General features: G+C 42.4%; 2 protein-coding genes across 9 annotated transcripts in view; one reads left to right on the forward strand and one right to left on the reverse strand.

Moving 5' to 3' along the window:
- Window positions 1-1069: 1069 nt before the first annotated feature.
- Window positions 1070-20267, forward strand: part of LOC146696533 (leukocyte surface antigen CD53-like) — a 41851-nt gene continuing 22653 nt past the window's right edge. For 4 of the 8 annotated variants that reach the window (XR_014923263.1, XR_014923262.1, XM_085474652.1 and 1 more), the window contains exons 1-5: window positions 1375-1863; window positions 3650-3838; window positions 4336-4410; window positions 5791-5901; window positions 6183-6290. Coding sequence is in view for 6 of the 8 variants with exons in the window: in XM_085474652.1 (XP_085330778.1) it covers window positions 1753-1863; window positions 3650-3838; window positions 4336-4410; window positions 5791-5901; window positions 6183-6290 (594 nt within the window). In the remaining 2 variants the exon portion in view is untranslated. Of the gene's footprint in view, window positions 1354-1374; window positions 1868-3649; window positions 3839-4335; window positions 4411-5790; window positions 5902-6182; window positions 6291-20267 lie in introns of those variants that run through there. The other 4 variants (XM_085474649.1, XM_085474654.1, XM_085474653.1 and 1 more) reach the window with 4 other exon arrangements.
- On the reverse strand, window positions 10902-15070 carry LOC146696534 (protein NYNRIN-like). Its single transcript, XM_085474032.1, has 4 exons — window positions 14550-15070; window positions 13899-14046; window positions 12134-13807; window positions 10902-12067 (listed from the first exon to the last, which is right to left on the reverse strand). The coding sequence occupies exons 1-4, from the start codon at window positions 15068-15070 to the stop codon at window positions 11954-11956; spliced, it is 2457 nt and encodes an 818-aa protein (XP_085330158.1). The 3' UTR covers window positions 10902-11953.

Consider the following 20267-nt stretch of genomic DNA (forward strand, 5'->3'; position numbering starts at 1 on the left):
ATCAGGAAATATTAGTTACACTACAAACATGGTGGGCAACAAATAGAAGTGAAAATACCATAATGAATGTTTTAGGACAAAAAACTGAACGTTCCTGTATTGTATCTGTACTGTATGTTGGAGTCAAATTGTTAAATGTTGTCATTGTGTTACTTAAATTTGTAAGTCTTGGTTCAAACTATAGGATCAAAGACATTTGTTTCTGTTGACCTCCCCAAACTGTTGAACGGTGGGGGAGGCTGTAGTGGTTTATTATGGGACATCCTATGTGAGGGTTCTGTTTTGTTGTTTAGTAAGCTTCCTGCCTTTATGACCCTTTTGTGGGCAGGAGGTCACACAAAAAAGCACCCCCACTCACAGTACCTTATCTCTTAGAACCATAGGGGTTTTTTACAATGTGTGGTGCTTATGTGTACTGTAACTGTTTTCAATAAAAGGCGGCAAGGAAGGCTGTTTATTTGAAGTTGGCTAGGAGACAAGTGAGGAGCGTTTAGCTCCTAGAGCCTGGTTCCGACCAGCCTCCCTTGCTAGCAAGTAAAAACCGGTTAAAGCTGTTTGTCTTGCTTCCTTGTTTCGTTAACAGGAATAAGTTTCTAAACCAGCGGGGCCTGTGGAAGCGCAGACCCAACACTGTATAACATATTATAGATCCACAGCAGTATCATGCAAGATGATCACCTCACTGTCCCATCTGCTTACTGTACAAGTTTTCCAATCGCATTTATTTATTTATACTGACTAGGGGTTGGAAAGTAATTCTGATCATTTATGTAGCATCTTAATTATTTATTGTTGAAGTCAACTGAATAAGTCCACAGGGAGCATTAAATGTCATCAAGCGCACAAGCCACCTGATTGCAGACTAAACGAAAAAGAATCTGCTACAATAGATTTCATCGATCTCCTACCTGGAAAATCCAATTTTAGCCTCTGACTAATTGCATTTCTGCAGTGAAGCAAAGTGATGGCATATTGCCATGGATTTTCCTCTAAGCAAAAAATGAGTCCAGCAAATTCAAGAGGTCATTGATGAAAATCTGCTTCACCTGAGACTGTGATATGGTTAGTGTTTTTCAAAGTAAATTCAACTGTCTTTCAACAGTTTTGTTATTTTTTCAAAATGTATTTTATTACAGACCTCTCTCTTGCCAGGCGTGAATGCCCCTCCTCTTTAATGTTGTTACTAAACATACTGGGTAGATACACCCAGTATGTCAACTGCCCTTCCACACCCTTTTAGTTAGTTTTCCTTCCTCCTTATTGTTAGTTAACCCTGGCAATGAGAGAAGCAACGCTGGGCTACTGCTCACACACGTCTGTCACAGAGATATTGCTGGATACAGATTAGTCAAGGTAGGTCCTTAGATTATTCAATTGGTTTGTTATCTCAACCACAAAATTAGTGTCTGAATTTATCATTTCATTTGAATTTATTTACATGTTTGTAATAAATTAGGAAGCACAAGATATGGAAATTTGGTTACAAGTGAAGGTTTTGTGCTGTGCTGTGAGCTGCTGTCACACAATCCCATTTAGATACAAACTTGCAACAAATGGTTAATGTGGAGATAAGAGCAGATAACAATGATTAACAGGAGCCTAAACAGAGCACAGGTGTCCATTGTGACTTAAGGGTCAGTGTTGTCACATCAAACAAAAGTGTACTGTAAACAGTAACTGTCTATAGCAGTATTATGTCTCAAACATTTAAGCCCATTAGTGAGACTAATCTAAAGTGTCATTTTGTATTTTATGGTAATAAATGTGACAAACTCTGACAGAGGAAGATTATCAGTAAGGATGACTAGCGCCTGTGTGAACTGCCTGAAATCTCTGGTGACAGCTCTGCACTTCCTCTGCTGGGTAGGTACGTTGGGGTAAGAGACCCACCCAGACTACAGAAAACATGGGTTGTCTTGTAACTGTGAATTACCAGTTCCAGTCAGATGACATAGCACACTTACAGTATACACATTTATAGATACACATTATGGTAAATAGTTATAGATAGATAGACAGATAGTAGTTGCCTACCTTGTCCAACAAAATGGGGGAGTGTTGTGTCAGGAAGGGCATTCGGGGTAAAATCTGTGCCACATCAACATGCATATCCATCTGCTGTGACCAGCCCTTGGGAAATAAGGGAGCAGCTGGAACTGCCTTCTACTTGTAAATGTGGTGCCACAGTTCTTGAACATTACGCATTCATTTGCAATTGTTATCAGTCAGGAGCACCATTTAATTTCCACAGGCATGCACTTGATTACGTTTGACCACAAGAGGGGATTAAAGTACCATTTTAGGCTCCGATCAAACGTTCAAAGTTTTTACTTGTGATGGAAATAAAGTGGTCCCTCGTTTATCACGGTAGTAAATAACCCACAATAGGCGAAATCCGCGAGGTATCTAATTTTAAAAAAACAATTATTATAGATGTTTTATGGCTGTAAAACCCCATTACTACACACTTTATACACTTTTCTCCGAGAGGCTCGAACATTTCCCCACTTTTCTCAATGGTTTAAACACTCTAAAAGTTCAAACCTTCGTATAAAAAGAAGTCCAGTATTATAGAATGAAACCAAAGGCACCTGCAGATGCCTTTGACGGTGCAAAACGTTTCGTCGATATTTTTGTGTTTGTTGAAGAAAACTTGCAAACAAACATACAGTACAGTACTTCAGAGTCACACTGCTAGCGATCGAAGATTTAGGTAAATTTGACAAGCTGAACGCATTCTGTACTGTACAGGAGACACGGCATGAGATCGATTGGTTTACAGCCAATCAGAACGCAGAACACAATACGCTGTAAAAAAAAAAAAAAAAAAGCATGCAAAATTGCACAAAAAAATCCGCGAAACAGCGAGACCGAGAAAGGTGAACCGCGTGTAGCGAGGGACCTCTGTAATGCACCCATAATGCTCCAGTGTTTCATTTTAATTCTAGAAAAAAAAAAACAAAAACAAGATTAACTGGGTTAGTCTGTACAAGCTTATTATGAATTATGTGCAATGTTAATCTAGACAAAAACTAAACAAACAAAAAAAAACTAAAAGTAAAAATACACTATGCAAAGACATATAAATTAGTATACTGAATACAAGCAGCTTAAATTGTACAGTAGTGTGTGTCTTATGTAAATATCTCCTTAGCTACTTCCATAAATCAGTTGTCAGTCTTCTTATTTGTCTTTACAACATGTTCAGTATTTTATGGTGGGTCTCGGGGCCAAACACAGCGTTTCATGTCTTGTAAATGTTAATGCACCATTTTGTTTAGTTTATGATGGAAATTACTTTCTGTATATAAAGAAAATCAAAAATAAGGCTCTAGGCAACATTTCATAAATAAATAGAAATAAATACAAGCTGTGAGAAGTGTATCATTTTCCTAGTTGCATATATAGTGTTTACTTCGCTCTAGATGTGAGTCAGTGTGTCATAAGTTGACGATTCTGTCTAACATCAGACGTCTGCTGTTTTTTTTATTTGGGAGACTAAATTAAAATCCAAACTTTCTTGATTTTGAGTGTAAATTCAGTTTTAGTCCATATAGGCAAACCCACATAGACTCAAATTCAGAATAATAATGTGACATGTCTCTTGTCCTATTTATGTGTGTATGTGTGTTTGTTTGCTATGGTGAAGCTAAGCAACGCCTTTGTGGTGGCCTTTGGTGAATTCATGATGATGCACTCCAGGTTTGCCTCTCTAGTCACCTCCTTCTGGCCAGTCTACCCTGCCAACACTCTGGTGGTCACTGGTACCATTGCCACCTGTGTGTGCTACTTGGGAGTGGTTGGAGGCATGAGGGAGAACCGCTGCATGCTCATAAGCGTGAGTATGAAGCAGTGACTCAATGTCGCCCAGAGATTTTTAATGAGTTACTATAAAATAATGATAAACTTTATAGTAGGCGATCGTGGCTCAAAGAGTTGGCAGTTCGTCTTGTAACCGGAAGGTTGCCGGTTCAAGCCCCGGCTCGGACAGTCTTGGTCGTTGTGTCCTTGAGCAAGACACTTCACCTACCGCCTACTGGTGTTGGCCAGAGGGGCCGATGGCGTGACATGGCAGCCTTGCTTCTGTCAGTCTGCCCCAGGGCAACTGTAGTTGCCTCCACAAGTGTGTGAACGTGAGAGTGAATGAATAGTGGAATTGTACAGCGCTTTGAGGGCACTGAAAAGCGCTATATAAATACAATCCATTATTAAATTAGCATAACTATGCTTTTAATGAGCTTTGCATTTAGTTTGAATGAATGCAAATACAGTACACTGAAATTAGCTGAGAAGATGCAAATGTAGTCATGTGGTGTCCCATTTTCACCCACACAGTTTTATGTCCTGCTGTCCTTCCTGATATCTGTGGAGCTGGCCATGGCCTGTGTGTTTTTTGTCTACAACAGAGAGGTAGGACAGTCACTATCTGTATCCATATGTGTATACATATACCAGGTTATTTAAAGGTTTCTATTAGAAGTACACCAATCCAATTTTTTCCAGTTGTGAAACCAAAACCAGAGGAAAAGAATGATTACTTTATGTGTAGCACAATATCGGGTTTGATATTTTGACAAAATTTGTAGCATAAAATGTATCAAATAATGGCAACAGAACCATAATAAAGAAAATCTATGCACTTTATTCACCTCTATAAGCTGTCTAGCTTGGTTCATGCTGCTAGCAAGTTCACATGGCCTATTGAGTGGTTGTTTTTTGTCCCATGATGATTACCCCTTTAATGCCAAGTTACCATGATGCCCACATCCAGTGCTGACGTCAAAACTAGGTGTGAATTCTATTAAATTGTTTAGTCTCATAAATGTCTTAGAGTGTTGTTACACTACGAGCCAGATTCAATCATTCACACACTTGTAAGCTCTTTTTAAAATCTATTTTGCACATATTTACATGCCAGTGAAGCATAAGGGACAGTTTAGGGTTTGCAGACTGGAGAAGCCATTGATAAAACCACCTGTGCTACATAATCGGAACCACCTATTCTACTTATTGTCACATAGTGTTACCTTAAGTGGAACAAAAGCTTCCCGGCAAGTATTAAGAGACACAAGTAACAGAAAGTAATAGGGTGAGTTAGCTGTGTCAGCTCACTTCACCGCATTTGTAGTTAAGCATAAAGCACAATATACAAAAAGACAAGCTGTTAGCATTGCACTCATGAAAAACTAAGTGCTGTTAGCTTCCTCCAGCTGCACTGCTGCTACTTATAGTGTAGTAAACAGGACAACATGGAACTGGACTGAATTAAAGTCCTATCCAAAGCAAATATTGCCACTGGGTCTTCAGGTTTGGTCAGGTATTTTGTACAATTTATTTAAATATAACTTTAATTTTAACAGCCACCAAAACATAAAAACTGTATGCTTAAAGTTGGAAATGAAAAAATAAAGTTTCAAAGTTTACTACTTCAAAACAAGGGCATACTTTACTGTTGTGGAATTATTTCTTAGATTGAGAATCTGTTGAGTGCCACATCTCAAACACATTGATTGGCCTGTTATTACAATATTGGAAAAGCTGAAGAAAGAGTCCATCACATACTGAAGTGTTGTATACTTAGTTTCTATGTGGATGGACATACTAATTAACCAAGGAGCTAAGTTCATTCTCCAGACTTACGGCATATGTTCTCGCATTTTTTGACTTTTTTGCTTGTTTGGTTTGATTTGGTACTGCTATTTATCCCCACTTGTATCTAAACACTGTTTTTGTTCATGTCCAGTAGGCTCCAGTATATTTCTGTTCTTTCGCTTCCTTTCTGTCATGCAGATTGGCACATACTTTGAGAAAGATCTGATGCACAGCTTGGAGGTCTACAAGATATCGGGTCCAGGAGAAAATCAGACACTCAAAGATGACTTTGATGCCATCCAGTATCTGGTAAATGATAAGCTGCTTTCCTCTGTCAGATTAATCATGCATGTCCTGCTCCACCATTTAAAGCTAAACACTGCTCATATTAACACTGAATCATCAAACTCAGAAAAACAGGCTCATTGAAGTAGAAACTTGTAGCATTAAATGTAATACTATGAATATTGAGTTAAAGAATAAATATATGGAACTGGATATAAACAGAATAGGAAATCATTTTATGCCTTTCCCTGCTCAGATAGCAGACATGTTTACTCCACTGAACCCGAGTGTTGTGTTTTGTACAGTTTAAGTGCTGTGGAGTCCACGGTGTGGCAGACTGGGGGGGAAATGTCCCAATATCCTGTTGTACTCTAGACCCTTGTAACGTCACTGACCAGCCCAACTGGCAAGAGGTTAGTTTACATTATCAAACCATAAAACACTGTTTTTAAAAGACTTTAGTTTCATTGAGGTGAACACACGTTTAACAAAGAACGTAGCAGAAAAAGGGGTGTTTGAAAAAAGATTTTCAAAGTAGACAAAAGAACAGGTGAAGTAGTAGTTGTTCCAGAAAAAAGGTAACACAGGAGTTTCATGAGACGATAAAAACAATTTCCATTTTGGATATACATTAAGACACATGGGTATTCACAGACGCGGACTAAAGCTTTCTTGGCTGCTACCTCAAAGCACACTGTGCGCTGTCTATCTTGCGTGCTGCACAATATCGTTTATTATTTAGTAAATATTGATATCTATGACTAGCTAGTTTATTGTGATGGTGCTTTGTTTTCTCTATTATTATGTTGCTCTTTGTTGTTTGCTGTCTCCTCTGTTTTTTTTTTTTTGTTTGTTTTTTTTTTTCTCCATACAGGTGACCCAGGAGTTCTTTTTTTTTTTCTCTCTCTTCCCCCCCCTTCTCACCGTCTCTTCTCCCCTTTGGTTTTCCTTCTTTCTCTCCCCCTCTTTCTCTCATTCATTCCCCCTGTCCTATTTATTAAAAAAAAAAAAAAAAAAAAAAAAAAAAAGACAAAGGATGAACTGAAGCTCTGCCATCACGTAATGTCGCATACTGCTGTTTCTGATGTCATTTAAAAAAAAAAAAAAAAAAAAAAAAAAAAAAGGATATACATTAAGAATTTGGGAATGTTGCTTTCAGATAAATTACAGCATATTAATTCATCAATAACAATTCCAAACTTCAACCAATATAGTTTGTGTTTGTTTAAAGCTAAACCCCAATTCCAGATCTGCTCTCTCTAATGATAACGCTTAAACACATCCCACATTGTCTTACACAAACATGTGAATTTGACCAACATTCAGTTGTGAAAAAAACTGAAAAAATCTACAATCGTTAATTTCATCTGATTTACAGTTCTAATAACAGTGTTTTTATGATCTGGTTAATCTGGTTTCTCTTTAATGCAGCGGTCCCCAACCTTTTTTGCACCAAGGACCGGTTTATGCCCGACAATATTTTCATGGACCGGCCTTTAAGGTGTCGCGGATAAATACAACAAAATAAAACTAGTACCGGTACCGAAAAAAAGAAAATTTATTCATAACACACGTGAAAAGACCCAGGAAAACCGAGTAAACGATAAAAACGATAACAAAATAACGCTGAAAACCGATAAAAACCCTGAAAACCATACATTTCACACATGAGCCTCAACTCTCGTGGCCCGGTACCAAACGACTCACAGACCGGTACCGGTCCGAGGCCCGGGGGTTGGGGACCGCTGCTTTAATGTTTCACTGGTAATGACGTTTTAATTATACTGCAAGGTCTTTTAGTCTTTATTTAGAAGGCTTTATCATTCTCTCACATCATTGTGGAGGAATTCCAGCACACTGTACACTGTTAGACTTTTTGTTTCCACTTTACGGTAACATACTGGCGTCACTGTTGCCAGCGTCATACCGTGACGCCGTGTTACGGTAGCTTACCGTTCTGCAGGATGATACCGCTTTTTGCTGTTGTGGTATAATACTCCTGGACAAATTATGGTAACGCACCGTAGCTTTTTTTACAGTATCTCACTGGCGAGTGACGCCGTTATGTCGTTATGTCGTTATGTCGTAAATTACGTCAACAAAGTAACATCATACTGTGATTAAGAAATTGGTATACTACCGTTTATTCATGGTATGTCACTGTAAGCCCGCTGCAAGGTAATAAACTGCAAGATATTTACCAGTAACTTACCGTTATCACGCATCATCAGTGCCAAAAATATTCATCTCTGCTAGAGGATACCGTGTTCCTACAGGCGGTCATTTACTGTTTAACAGGTCGTAATTTACCATAATTTCAGGAAACAGTAACATACTGTAAGAGACTGGAGGGTTCCAAAAAAAATTGTATTGTATAAATGTATCATTTATTATATATATATATATATATATATATATATATATATATATATATATATATATATATATATATATATATATATATATATATATATATATATCCTTCAAGCTCGGGTCCTCTACCAGAGGCCTGGGAGCTTGAGGGTCCTGCGCAGTATCTTAGCTGTTCCCAGGACTGCGCTCTTCTGGACAGAGATCTCCGATGTTATTCCCGGGATCTGCTGGAGCCACTCGCCTAGCTTGGGGGTCACTGCACCTAGTGCTCCGATTACCACGGGGACCACCGTTACCTTCACCCTCCACATCCTCTCGAGCTCTTCTCTGAGCCCTTGGTATTTCTCCAGCTTCTCGTGCTCCTTCTTCCTGATATTGCTGTCATTCAGAACCGCTACATCGATCACTACGGCCGTCTTCTTCTGTTTGTCTACCACCACTATGTCCGGTTGGTTAGCCACCACCATTTTGTCCATCTGTATCTGGAAGTCCCACAGGATCTTAGCTCGGTTATTCTCCACCACCCTTGGGGGCATCTCCCATTTTGACCTCGGGACTTCCAGGTTATACTCAGCACAGATGTTCCTGTACACTATGCCAGCCACTTGGTTATGGCGTTCCATGTATGCCTTGCCTGCTAGCATCTTGCACCCTGCTGTTATGTGCTGGATTGTCTCAGGGGCATCTTTACACAGCCTGCACCTGGGGTCTTGCCTGGTGTGATAGACCCCAGCCTCTATGGATCTTGTACTCAGAGCTTGTTCTTGTGCTGCCATGATTAGTGCCTCTGTGCTGTCTTTCAGTCCAGCTTTGTCCAGCCACTGGTAGGATTTCTGGATATCAGCCACCTCCTCTATCTGCCGGTGGTACATACCGTGCAGGGGCCTGTCCTTCCATGATGGTTCCTCGTCTCCCTCCTCTTTCTTGGGTTTCTGCTGCCTGAGGTATTCACTGAGCACTCGGTCAGTTGGGGCCATCTTCCCAATGTATTCTTGGATGTTCATTGTTTCATCCTGGACTGTGGTGCTGACACTCACCAGTCCCCAGCCCCCTTCCTTCCGCTTAGCGTACAGCCTCAGGGTGCTGGACTTGGGGTGAAACCCTCCATGCATGGTAAGGAGCTTTCTTGTCTTTATGTCAGTGGCTTCTATCTCCTCCTTTGGCCAGCCTATTACCCCAGCAGGGTACCTGATCACGGGCAGGGCGTACGTGTTGATGGCCCGGATCTTGTTCTTACCATTCAGCTGACTCCTCAGGACTTGCCTGACCCTCTGCAGGTACTTGGTGGTTGCAGCCTTTCTAGCGGCCTCTTCATGGTTCCCATTCGCCTGCGGGATCCCCAGGTACTTGTAACTGTCCTCTATGTCTGCAATGTTGCCTTCTGGTAGTTCAATCCCCTCAGTTCTGACTACCTTCCCTCTCTTTGTTACCATCCGACTACACTTCTCCAGTCCGAACGACATTCCAATGTCATTGCTGTATAGCCTGGTAGTGTGGATCAGTGAATCGATGTCTCGTTCACTCTTGGCATACAGCTTGATGTCATCCATGTACAGGAGGTGGCTGACAACTGCTCCGTTCCGTAGTCGGTATCCGTAGCCAGTCTTGTTAATGATCTCACTGAGGGGGTTCAGGCCTATGCAGAACAGCAGTGGGGACAGAGCATCTCCTTGGTAGATCCCGCACTTGATGGTGACTTGTGCTATGGGCTTGGAGTTGGCCTCTAGTACGCCACATCCTGTTAAGATTCAATATTGAGGAAGGGTACAAGAGGTGATCGAAGAATAACCACACCGATCCGGCCGGGTGAAGTCAAACGATGATTTTAATGAATACACGCGTGGGAAGACAACTCTGTACGCAGACAGGAAGTAGTCTTCGACTTAATCAAAGCATGAACAGATATTTTATAGCATCAGGGTTTGTTTACTGACGCCCCTTCATGCGTCACAGATACATTTTATACATAGATCAGATCAACATCATCATGACTTTTCACCTAGAAAATCATCTTCTATTTTCATGGCTAGCCCTTCCTGTCTACCTTTCAGTTCTTGTCTTGTTCCTCTTTCTTGCCGAGACACCAAGAAACGGTTCCTCTTTTACCAAGACAATTTTGCAGTTACAGCCAAACATAACTAACCTCTCCTCTAAATAAATCTAATTTAAAGTGTGTGTGTGTGTGTGTGTGTTGACCTCACATGCTCTTTGTGTCACCTCTTCACCTACTGTCTGTGTCTCGTCCTCAAATGCTCTTTCTCAATTCACCTGTTGCACTTCTGACCTTTTACCAGACCAGAAGCTCACTGAGACTATGTGTATGTCTTCTACTAAATAAATGTTTTAATCAAGAACCTCTACTAAAACCTTAATATAAAATGATCTGATATATAAGTGTTTTGTAAGCATGTATTGCAATTCCTTCTATGGCTCCAAGTCACTTGCACAATAGATTGTCCGAACATCGCGCCGAACAAAGCTTCCGACCCCCAATTAATTGACCGAGCTCCAACTCTTTAATAAGCACAGATATGCATTGTGTATAAAATAGTCATAGCTGCTTAAGGCCTTCTTAAAGCTATCTGTTACATTGTTAAAGCCTCGTCTTAGCCTGCGGCTCAAAATAACTTCCTGCTTTCACTTCCGCATACAACTTCCTGTCAGCCTGCAACTCAGTCTTTCTGAAAGAGACACTGTTTAAACCTTGGAATGCAATATCCATGCTGCAGATTATATTATTAATGCAATGACAATTATTTAACAATAGCAGTAAAATAATTTCCCTCCTCGACACTCCCTCTTTTGACCTCTGGAACACCAGAGGTCACAATACATTGTGTCCTCACGCAGACCCTTCTCTGGTGGTCTCGAACCTCGAGATCTCCAGGATCCTCGCCCCTCCTGTGGTCGCCGAGATCGATCTTCTGCAAAGGAAACAAAACACCTTTTCTTGCATCTCCCTAACTTATCCTATCTGGGACTCTTTAATCAAAAGCCTGATCCTAATTATCTTCTTAACTTATTGACTTGTATTTATGTATACTCTTCAACGTTACTCATCACTTTAAAATTCTTTAAGCGCTGGTTTCACGTCCAGTTGCTCGCTCTACTTTCCCTTATCTGATCATCAACATCCTGTGCACAAGTTGTCGCTGCTGCAAGTTAATCTACTCCAACAGAAAACAACCACTTTAATCAATTAAGTTTAAGCATATAAGCAATTACTCCTGTATACATTTCATCATAGCTAAATGCTGCCTTGAAACAACTCCTATGTGTTAACACTAACTTCATTTTAAAACCTCACATTTCCTATGTTATCACCTGTTTTGGTATAACCTTTTTATTTCATTTTGCTCCCTTTAATGTAACAATACCTTCTAATTCTAATGTATCAGACTTAACCAAAATATATGCTTTCCTTCCTCTTTGGTCCTTCTTTAAGTTCAGTTAAAAGCTAAATGAATTTAGGGCCTTTTGCCTGGAATCAATACTGTCATGTGTGTTTCTTAACTCTGTGTCTGTAAGCGTGTGCAATCCTTCATGAACTCATATTATCCTCACAGTAGATTGGCTAATCATAGCGCTAGCCAAAGGCTCGTGACCCTCCAGAGACAAATTTGAGCCACAACTCCTTTAAAAGCACAAAATGCAATATGTATAAAATAGTTATAACTGCACCTGAAATACAAAGTTAACATCATCATAAACATCTTATGGTCATCAAAGCAATGGGCAGGGCTGCGACCCAATTTAGCCCTGTCTGCGCACAAATTTTAGCCAACTTGTTTTTCAAATTTAGGTTCATCCTCTCTACCTTTCCTTGAGATTGAGGATGAAAGACCGTCCCGAACTTATGTTGCACTCCCAACATCCTCTCTACCTCTTGCAAATCTTTATTCTTGAAGTGAGTACCATTGTCTGATCTAATTCTCTTGGGAAACCCATGCCTTGGAATGTAATGATTGATTAAGCACTTAATCACGCTTTTCGCGTCTTCACATTTGGTCGCCCATGCTTCGGGCCATCCAGTCAGAACATCCACACACACCAACAAATACCTCACCCCACCTGGGCCTGTATCAATCATGTCGGTATAATCAATCACGACCTCTTCTCCTGGCCTTTCTGGCATGAGAAACTTACCAGCTTCAGGTTTTACTGCTGGCTTTGGGTTGTGTGCCCCACAAATTAGGCACGTTCTGGCCTTTTCCAGTATCATCCTTCTCAAATCAGGATGCCACCATCGGCACAAATTTCTCTCCATCTGTTTCACTCCCACGTGACCAAGCCCGTGAGCCTCATTCACCTTTTGTTCCGCCATTTTGGCCGTTAAAGCGGGACGCCCATCTGGCCCCCTCCACAAACCGCCATCTTGCCAGGCTCCTTTGTTTTCCCACACCCCCTTTTCCTCTGGGGATGTCTCCTCCTGAGCCTGTCTAACTTCTTCCATGCTGTTAGTGCTAACCTCCTCTTCTGGGGTTACCTGCACCAGTTGTCTCTGTCCTTTGTAGCCCGCTGCTTCCTTTGCGGCTTCGTCAGCTTTCTGATTTCCTCTTGCCACCATACTGTCTGCTTGTGAGTGGCCTTTGCATTTTATAATACTTACCTCGTCTGGGTCCTCCAGGGCCTTTTTGTGACAGATGGGTGCATTAGTGGCCGTTCTGAACCCGGCTCTCTTCCACTGAGCCAGTTCCACATGAGCTGCTCCAAACGCATATGCTGAGTCAGTGTAGATGTTCACTCTCATGTTTTTAGCCAACCTCAGGGCTCGAGTTAGGGCTATCACTTCAGCTCTCTGGGCCGACTGTTGTCCCTCAATTTTTCCTGCTTCTTTCACCTGAAACTCAGTTCCTACTCTACAGACTACTGCATAGCCCGCTTTCAATCCTTCTTCATCTCTGTGGCAGCATCCATCTGTGAACCAATCCTCAGCTCCAAGTATGGGCTCTGCCTTTAGGTCTTCCCTGATTTTTCCTTCAACTTGGGCTTTCTTAATACAGTCATGTGGTTCTCCTGACCCCATTAGGTCTGCCATATTTATTCCTTCATGTGTGAATATCAGATTTGGCGCCTCTAAAATTTTGCTGAACCTTTGTTGCGTCAGTGGAGTCATTGTGAATGCCTGTGAGTTCACATAGGCCACTACACTGTGTGTAGTAAGCACTTTCAGTGGGTGTTCCCTCACTATATGTGCTGTTTTCTGAATTATCTTTGCTACTCCTGCTGCGTGTTGTGTGCATGTGGGATGCCTTGCTTCTGTTGAATTTAATCTTATGCTAACATACATAAGTACATCCCTACCTCCCCCTTTTTTCTGAAACAACACACCATTCACAACTCCCTTTGTTTCTGAAACATCAAGATAAAATGCCTCATCATAGTTAGGTGTGGCCAGATCTGTGGCTCTTGACAAATCCTGTTTTAGTGAAATGAACGCTGTCTCTGTGTCCGGCGTCCAAGGCAATTCAGCCTTCAGATTTCGAACACCAACTTTCTTGATCAGGTCCCTTAAAGGGGCCGTTTTACCCGCATAGTTCGGAATGAACTGCCTGCTCTAACCTGTCAAGCCAAGAAAGGAAAGCAACTCCTTCACAGTTCTTGGTTTTGGATGTGTCAGAATTTGGTCTCTGTGTGTGTTCATTAACCCCACTGATCTGTGTGCGATCACCCGGCCCAGGAATGTTACCTCTGGCCGGACCAACTGCAGTTTTTCTTTGCTCACTTTGAAGCCACACTCCGCCAATCTGTTCAACACCACGAGCAATGCTACCGTACAGGCCGCTGCTGACGGGGCTGCAATAAGAAGATCATCAACATACTCTATTAATGTACAGCCCCCTGGCAGTTGACATGGGGACAATGCCTCTTTCAACACCTGATTAAAAATTCCTGGTGAGAGTGCAAAGCCTTGTGGTAGGCGTGTGTACCTAAATTTGCGGCCTCTGTATGTGAATGAGAAAATGTCTCTGAGTGACTCGTGCAGTGGGAGACAAAAGAATGCATTCGCTAAGTCAATACATGTGAACCACTCTTGGTCTTCAGTTTTGTGCTTCTATTATGGTCTGTTAAATGGTATGTCAGACTTCAGCTGGAACAGGACAGGCGAACAGTTAGCTAGACCTACATCTGTGGGCCCTGCGGACCACAAAGTACCAGGCAATTTTGAGAGCTCAGCTACTGCATCAGGATGATCCATTCTTTCCCTGCCATGTATTCTGGAGATTTCTTTATGTTCTAAGATCACTGCATCGTTGGACAAACAAGTTATGCGATATATTTTACATTTTGGTGCATACCAAACGTTTGGAATTTGGGTGCTTTGCCAGCATGCGTTGTCCAGCGCACGCTTGACCATTGGTCCCAGATCTCTTGGCCCATGACCCTCGTGGACCGCCAATGTAATGTGAGGGGCTGAATCCTCTCCCACATTGTACCAAGGCAGTTGTTCATCAGTAAATTTCACAGCCGCGGCCACACCTTCTGGTCCAACATAAATGTTATGTGTTTGCACATTCCACGTCTGTCCCTCAAGATCAGACTGGAACTGTTCCCGATAGATATCATTATCTTCCCTATCATAAAAGAGTGTAACGTGGAAAGGATCTCGCGGAGGGGAATAGACGGCCAGGCTCATTATCCAGGGTTTCCATAGCTGATAATGTCTCAAAATGCCTTCTTCCACTAGCCTCCCCCAGTAGATTTCGGCAGTGGGTTGTTCAGAGTTCTGGACTAGATATTGAGTCTTTGAAGGTGATCCCAGTTTCACAAGCAGGTCCCTGCCCATGAGATTTTCCAGGCACCTGTGAGGACACCACATATTGGTGCTTCAAAGTCTGTTTTCCCAGCTGTGTCAATGCTGGATCTGTCAATGGCAGTGTCATTGGAATCCCGGAAAAGCCTACCACATTAACTGTGTGACAGGAGAGTGTTGCACTGTCTGGTGTGTCTTTCAATGTTGAGTATGTTGCTCCAGTATCCACCAGGAAGGGCAATTCAGTGCCTTCCACGGTCATTGACAGCATGGGTTCTGCCGCCCCCCACGCTGTTCAGTTTCTCCGGGCTCCGTCAGTATTGCTCCCCCTCCCAGCCCCAGTCGGCTACTGGGTACTGGGGGGCTGGTGCTGCATTCGGGTTTGGAGCTTGATGTGCTCCCCTGTAAGCAACTCTTTGTCTTGGGGCTCCTCGTGCCTGGGGCTGATAGCCTCGCCTCTGATAATTTCGCTGCGATTCAGGGCATTCTCGGGACCAGTGTCCTCTGCTCCACAGCTGTAACAGCCAGTCCAAGACACATTATTAGGATTCCCTGGATTCCGAGCCCTTTGTCCTCCCCTCACGGATCCACCACGCCCTCTCTGCGGTCCACCGGTCCCCCAATTCCCTACGGGTTGACGCTGCCTTGGTGCATTGGCGGGCCAACGGTCATCAGGGTAGAGACCCGGATCCTGATCTGGCCAGTCAGGCACAGGATCGGGCTGAGGCCTTGCCACCATTATAGTCTTATTTAGTTCTTTCGGTTCTTTTTTCTTCGCATTATATTTTTCGCGAGCCTCACCCAGCTGCAGCCTAAGCAGCTGCGCCTGTGCTTCATCTAACTCTTTCTTTTGTTTGTTCGTCAAATCCTGTTCCTGCTGAAGTCTGTGGGTCACATGTCTCTCCCACTGCACCGAGTCTGCAACGGCAAAATCTGGGTTCTTTTCCAAGTCAACTGCAACCTGGTTGGGCAGCCCTGCCAGCACTGCCGAACGAAACCACGCTCTACTTTCACCCTCCTTCCCCGGATGTATTCCTGTTCCTAACAACCATTGTTCCTTTGCTTTAGCTAAACACTCTCTGGGTGTGTTTTTGGGATCCCAAATAATTTTTGGAATGGCTCCAGAGTTAGGAGTTGGGTCCTTCTCCCGAACTGCATCTGCTAAGTCACTCTGCACCTCATGATATTTCAGGTCATTTGCATATCTGGTTGTTTGAGCTATCTGCTCTACATCTGCTAACCCACCACCCAGCATACAACGTCCGGCCAAAGCGCGAAAGTCGCCCAGCGCTAATTCTTCTCCTTCCCAATGTTCTCCCTTGGTTATTGGTGGAAGTTGTTTAACCAATGCTTCCAAATCTCTCACCTTATAGGCGCGATAAACTGGTTCGTTCTTTGGACCTGCTATTAGAGGCAGACTTAAACCAGGGTCAGGAGCTCCTTGTTCAAAACTCACTCTTCTACTCTTCCTCAACTTTCCTTTCCCCTTTGAGCTCTTAAATATGGGCTGTCTCTGTGCTTGGTCTCTCTTCACACTTCTTTTCCTCAAAATTAGGCTTGTACTTGGTTGGGGCTCAGGTCCTCCATCTTCGTCCTCCTCCTCGTCCTCTTCTTCTGATGACGTCGCACGGTCTTCATTCTCCTCTTCTGGCCCTCCCTGCATTACTCTCTGCTTTATAACCTCCAATGCCGTTAATGCCTCTATGGACGCACGTAGGGCCTCATGCATTTGTCCATACACTTCTCCTTCAGTTTTTAACACCAAGCTCAGAGGTATTTTATCACCCAGCCCTTTCTGTTGGGATGTAATAAGTTTACTTACCTCAACCTCCATCGCTTGGCACTCTTTCTCTGCTGATTTTAATACTCCAGGGGAAGCCAAGCGAACAGCTTTCTTAAGCTGTTCGAGCTGATCCTTCAGAGGTTTGCATCCCCTTTTCCTACTAGGTGTCGCACCCGAGCTGTCAGCCATTCTCTGAAACACAGACTTACCTCTTCCAATGGCGTTGGTCGACTCCACCTTCTTGGTCTAGGTCACCCAGACACGCTTAACTTTCGGTTTCAGTCTTCGTCTCGCTGTTCTCGCAACCACTGGCTCCTCTTCCCCTGCTCGGTGATACACAAAGTTTAACCCAGCACTTTAGACGCTGTCCTCGCGTTCTCAAGCGTTGACACTCAATCAAAATTATTCGCCCTCAAAGTGTTAATATATGACACCAGCAACCCTTATGCGCAACGCGCTCACCTCCGTATACTTACCTCTCCAATAGTTCCTCGGATTAGTGTTTTTTCATTTATTGTAAACCCATTAACGGCGCTGCGCGTCCCTTATATACTTTACAGCAACACACCCTCAAGGGTCCCTCAACTTGTCCCGTACTAATAAGTCTAAAACCAAGAAATCACCTTTATGACATTATGTCAAAGCTTTCTCCATGTTGCACAGCCTGCCACAGGTTTAACAAAAAATCGCTGCCCGAGAAGGCTCCCACATATCAAGGTGGTCGTTTTCACAAACTTCCAGCAGACCCTCAAATAAACAAAAACAACGACCCAGGCAGGCTTCCAGTTCAGCCTCCTCAATTTCTATGCACACCGAAAACTCATGGGGAGATTCTTCTGTCTCCCCGTGTCCTACACAATTCACCTCCAAATGATCCCCTACAATTGAAATTTCAGTGTGGAATGACGCAGAGATTAACATTTCCTTATTTATTCACTATATGTAACCTGAATTTTCTCTCTCTTATCAAATAACAAAGGTTATCTTTACAATTTGTTATTGAACTACTAATTAAGTTGCTTTTTATGGTGTCAGTGATAAACTGCCCCTAAAAAGTCCACTTTATTGCGTGCTCATTGAGTTACTCCTATCAAAGCTATTTAACAAGTTCAATTTACACACTCATTAATTTGTCACGCTTATTAGTGGCTCATGGTTGCTTAAAGCCTATGTCTGACTTGACCACAGAGTTAGAGCATCATTCAATCCTCTCAGGATGACCACTCCACTTACTCTGCATCCAGTCAGCTCATGAATTAACAACCCTTGCAGACTGTAACCCTTTTATTTTTTGTTTATGCCTTCAAATCCACCTTAAATCTTCTTTACCTAAACGTTGGTTTTAAACACAAACAATTCTTATATTCTATTTTGAAACGCTGTCACCATTCATATATTTACAATGTTATTATTTACTAAGCCAGCATTTTAATTGCAGACATTTATCCACATTTGCAAACAATAGTTATAGAGCTGAATGACACACAAAACCGAAAGCATAGTCCTCTCATGCGCTCTGCATCTGCTGCCTCATTTGCATGCACACACACACTCTTCATCTAAGAATAGCAGCAGGCAGTCAGTGCATTGCTGACTCGACCCACAGAGATCTTTTTTATTACAGAGACGTCTTATATTTACAACTGCACAGATTTTAAACCTTTTAACACCTATCGAATTTCGACAAATTTAACATAACCGTTTTTTGCGATCAATTAACCAGTATCAAGACTTTAACTGTTTCTGGCCTCATTTCTAAAATCCCTAACTCAATTTAAAAGCGTCAACCAACCCAAACTTTTTGAAGTTTTAGGTTAAAGTTACACGCCCGAAGTCCACTTCTGCTGGCCAAAAAAGCGCAGATACCGTTTCAAACGGTAAGGAGACTCTAACTCCTAGCTTAATTCCGGGATGCCCTGTACCCCACAGCTAAACCACACTGAACTAACCCTCTTCGCCGAGAGGTCAATGTCGCGCGTCCACGACAAGGAGGGAGCGTAACCTCCGGGCTCTGCGCTTCCTAGCAGACTCGAACTGCCGTTCTAGAATAATTTATAATACTTTGAAACAACAATCAACACCCGAAACAAGTGTATAACTGAAGCAGGTGCAACCTAGTGGTCAAATGGAGACTCCAACTCACAAAATGACCGCTCAGGTCCACTCTTATGACCAAATTTGGACTCTAACCAACACAATAACCAATTCCCTACCAAACTACTTGAGACTCTAACTCAATTTCTTTGGGACTTCAACCCAGTATTTAAACTTTTCTTATCAGACTCTTAACTACTTTCATTTCTTCTTAGCAGAACTCTAACTGCTTCAACTCATGAGATTTTCATCAAAATCAAAACAGACATCCACCAGTAACTTCAGTGAGTAGACTTAAATTTTATCATGTCCAATTTGGCACACTTTGGAAATAATTCAACAGGTAGTGCCTTACCTTTTGGATAAGCCGGCTTATGCCCACTCACTTAGACCACTGGAATTCATGTCTGCCCGTCAGACCACCCAAGACCCCGGATTTCTCCGTCCAAACCTCCAACTCTCCCTCCTCAATAACCGGACGAAGCCCCCAAATGTTAAGATTCAATATTGAGGAAGGGTACAAGAGGTGATCGAAGAATAACCACACCGATCCGGCCGGGTGAAGTCAAACGATGATTTTAATGAATACACGCGTGGGAAGACAACTCTGTACGCAGACAGGAAGTAGTCTTCGACTTAATCAAAGCATGAACAGATATTTTATAGCATCAGGGTTTGTTTACTGACGCCCCTTCATGCGTCACAGATACATTTTATACATAGATCAGATCAACATCATCATGACTTTTCACCTAGAAAATCATCTTCTATTTTCATGGCTAGCCCTTCCTGTCTACCTTTCAGTTCTTGTCTTGTTCCTCTTTCTTGCCGAGACACCAAGAAACGGTTCCTCTTTTACCAAGACAATTTTGCAGTTACAGCCAAACATAACTAACCTCTCCTCTAAATAAATCTAATTTAAAGTGTGTGTGTGTGTGTGTGTGTTGACCTCACATGCTCTTTGTGTCACCTCTTCACCTACTGTCTGTGTCTCGTCCTCAAATGCTCTTTCTCAATTCACCTGTTGCACTTCTGACCTTTTACCAGACCAGAAGCTCACTGAGACTATGTGTATGTCTTCTACTAAATAAATGTTTTAATCAAGAACCTCTACTAAAACCTTAATATAAAATGATCTGATATATAAGTGTTTTGTAAGCATGTATTGCAATTCCTTCTATGGCTCCAAGTCACTTGCACAATAGATTGTCCGAACATCGCGCCGAACAAAGCTTCCGACCCCCAATTAATTGACCGAGCTCCAACTCTTTAATAAGCACAGATATGCATTGTGTATAAAATAGTCATAGCTGCTTAAGGCCTTCTTAAAGCTATCTGTTACATTGTTAAAGCCTCGTCTTAGCCTGCGGCTCAAAATAACTTCCT

This window comes from Copadichromis virginalis, linkage group LG12 (assembly GCF_057382275.1).
Source record: "Copadichromis virginalis isolate Kocher_CV1m ecotype Utaka linkage group LG12, C_Virginalis_male_GT1.1, whole genome shotgun sequence".
In the NCBI taxonomy this organism is placed as follows: domain Eukaryota; kingdom Metazoa; phylum Chordata; class Actinopteri; order Cichliformes; family Cichlidae; genus Copadichromis; species Copadichromis virginalis.

Coding starts and splice junctions, on each gene's coding strand:
- LOC146696534 (XM_085474032.1), bottom strand. CDS start 15,070: ATGTGGTGTCCTCACAGGTGCCTGGAAAATCTCATGGGCAGGGACCTG. Junction 13,808..13,898: donor ATCGCACACAGATCAGTGGG/GTTAATGAACAC, acceptor TTGACAGGTTAG/AGCAGGCAGTTCATTCCGAA. Junction 12,068..12,133: donor AGAATAAAGATTTGCAAGAG/GTAGAGAGGATG, acceptor TCTCAAGGAAAG/GTAGAGAGGATGAACCTAAA.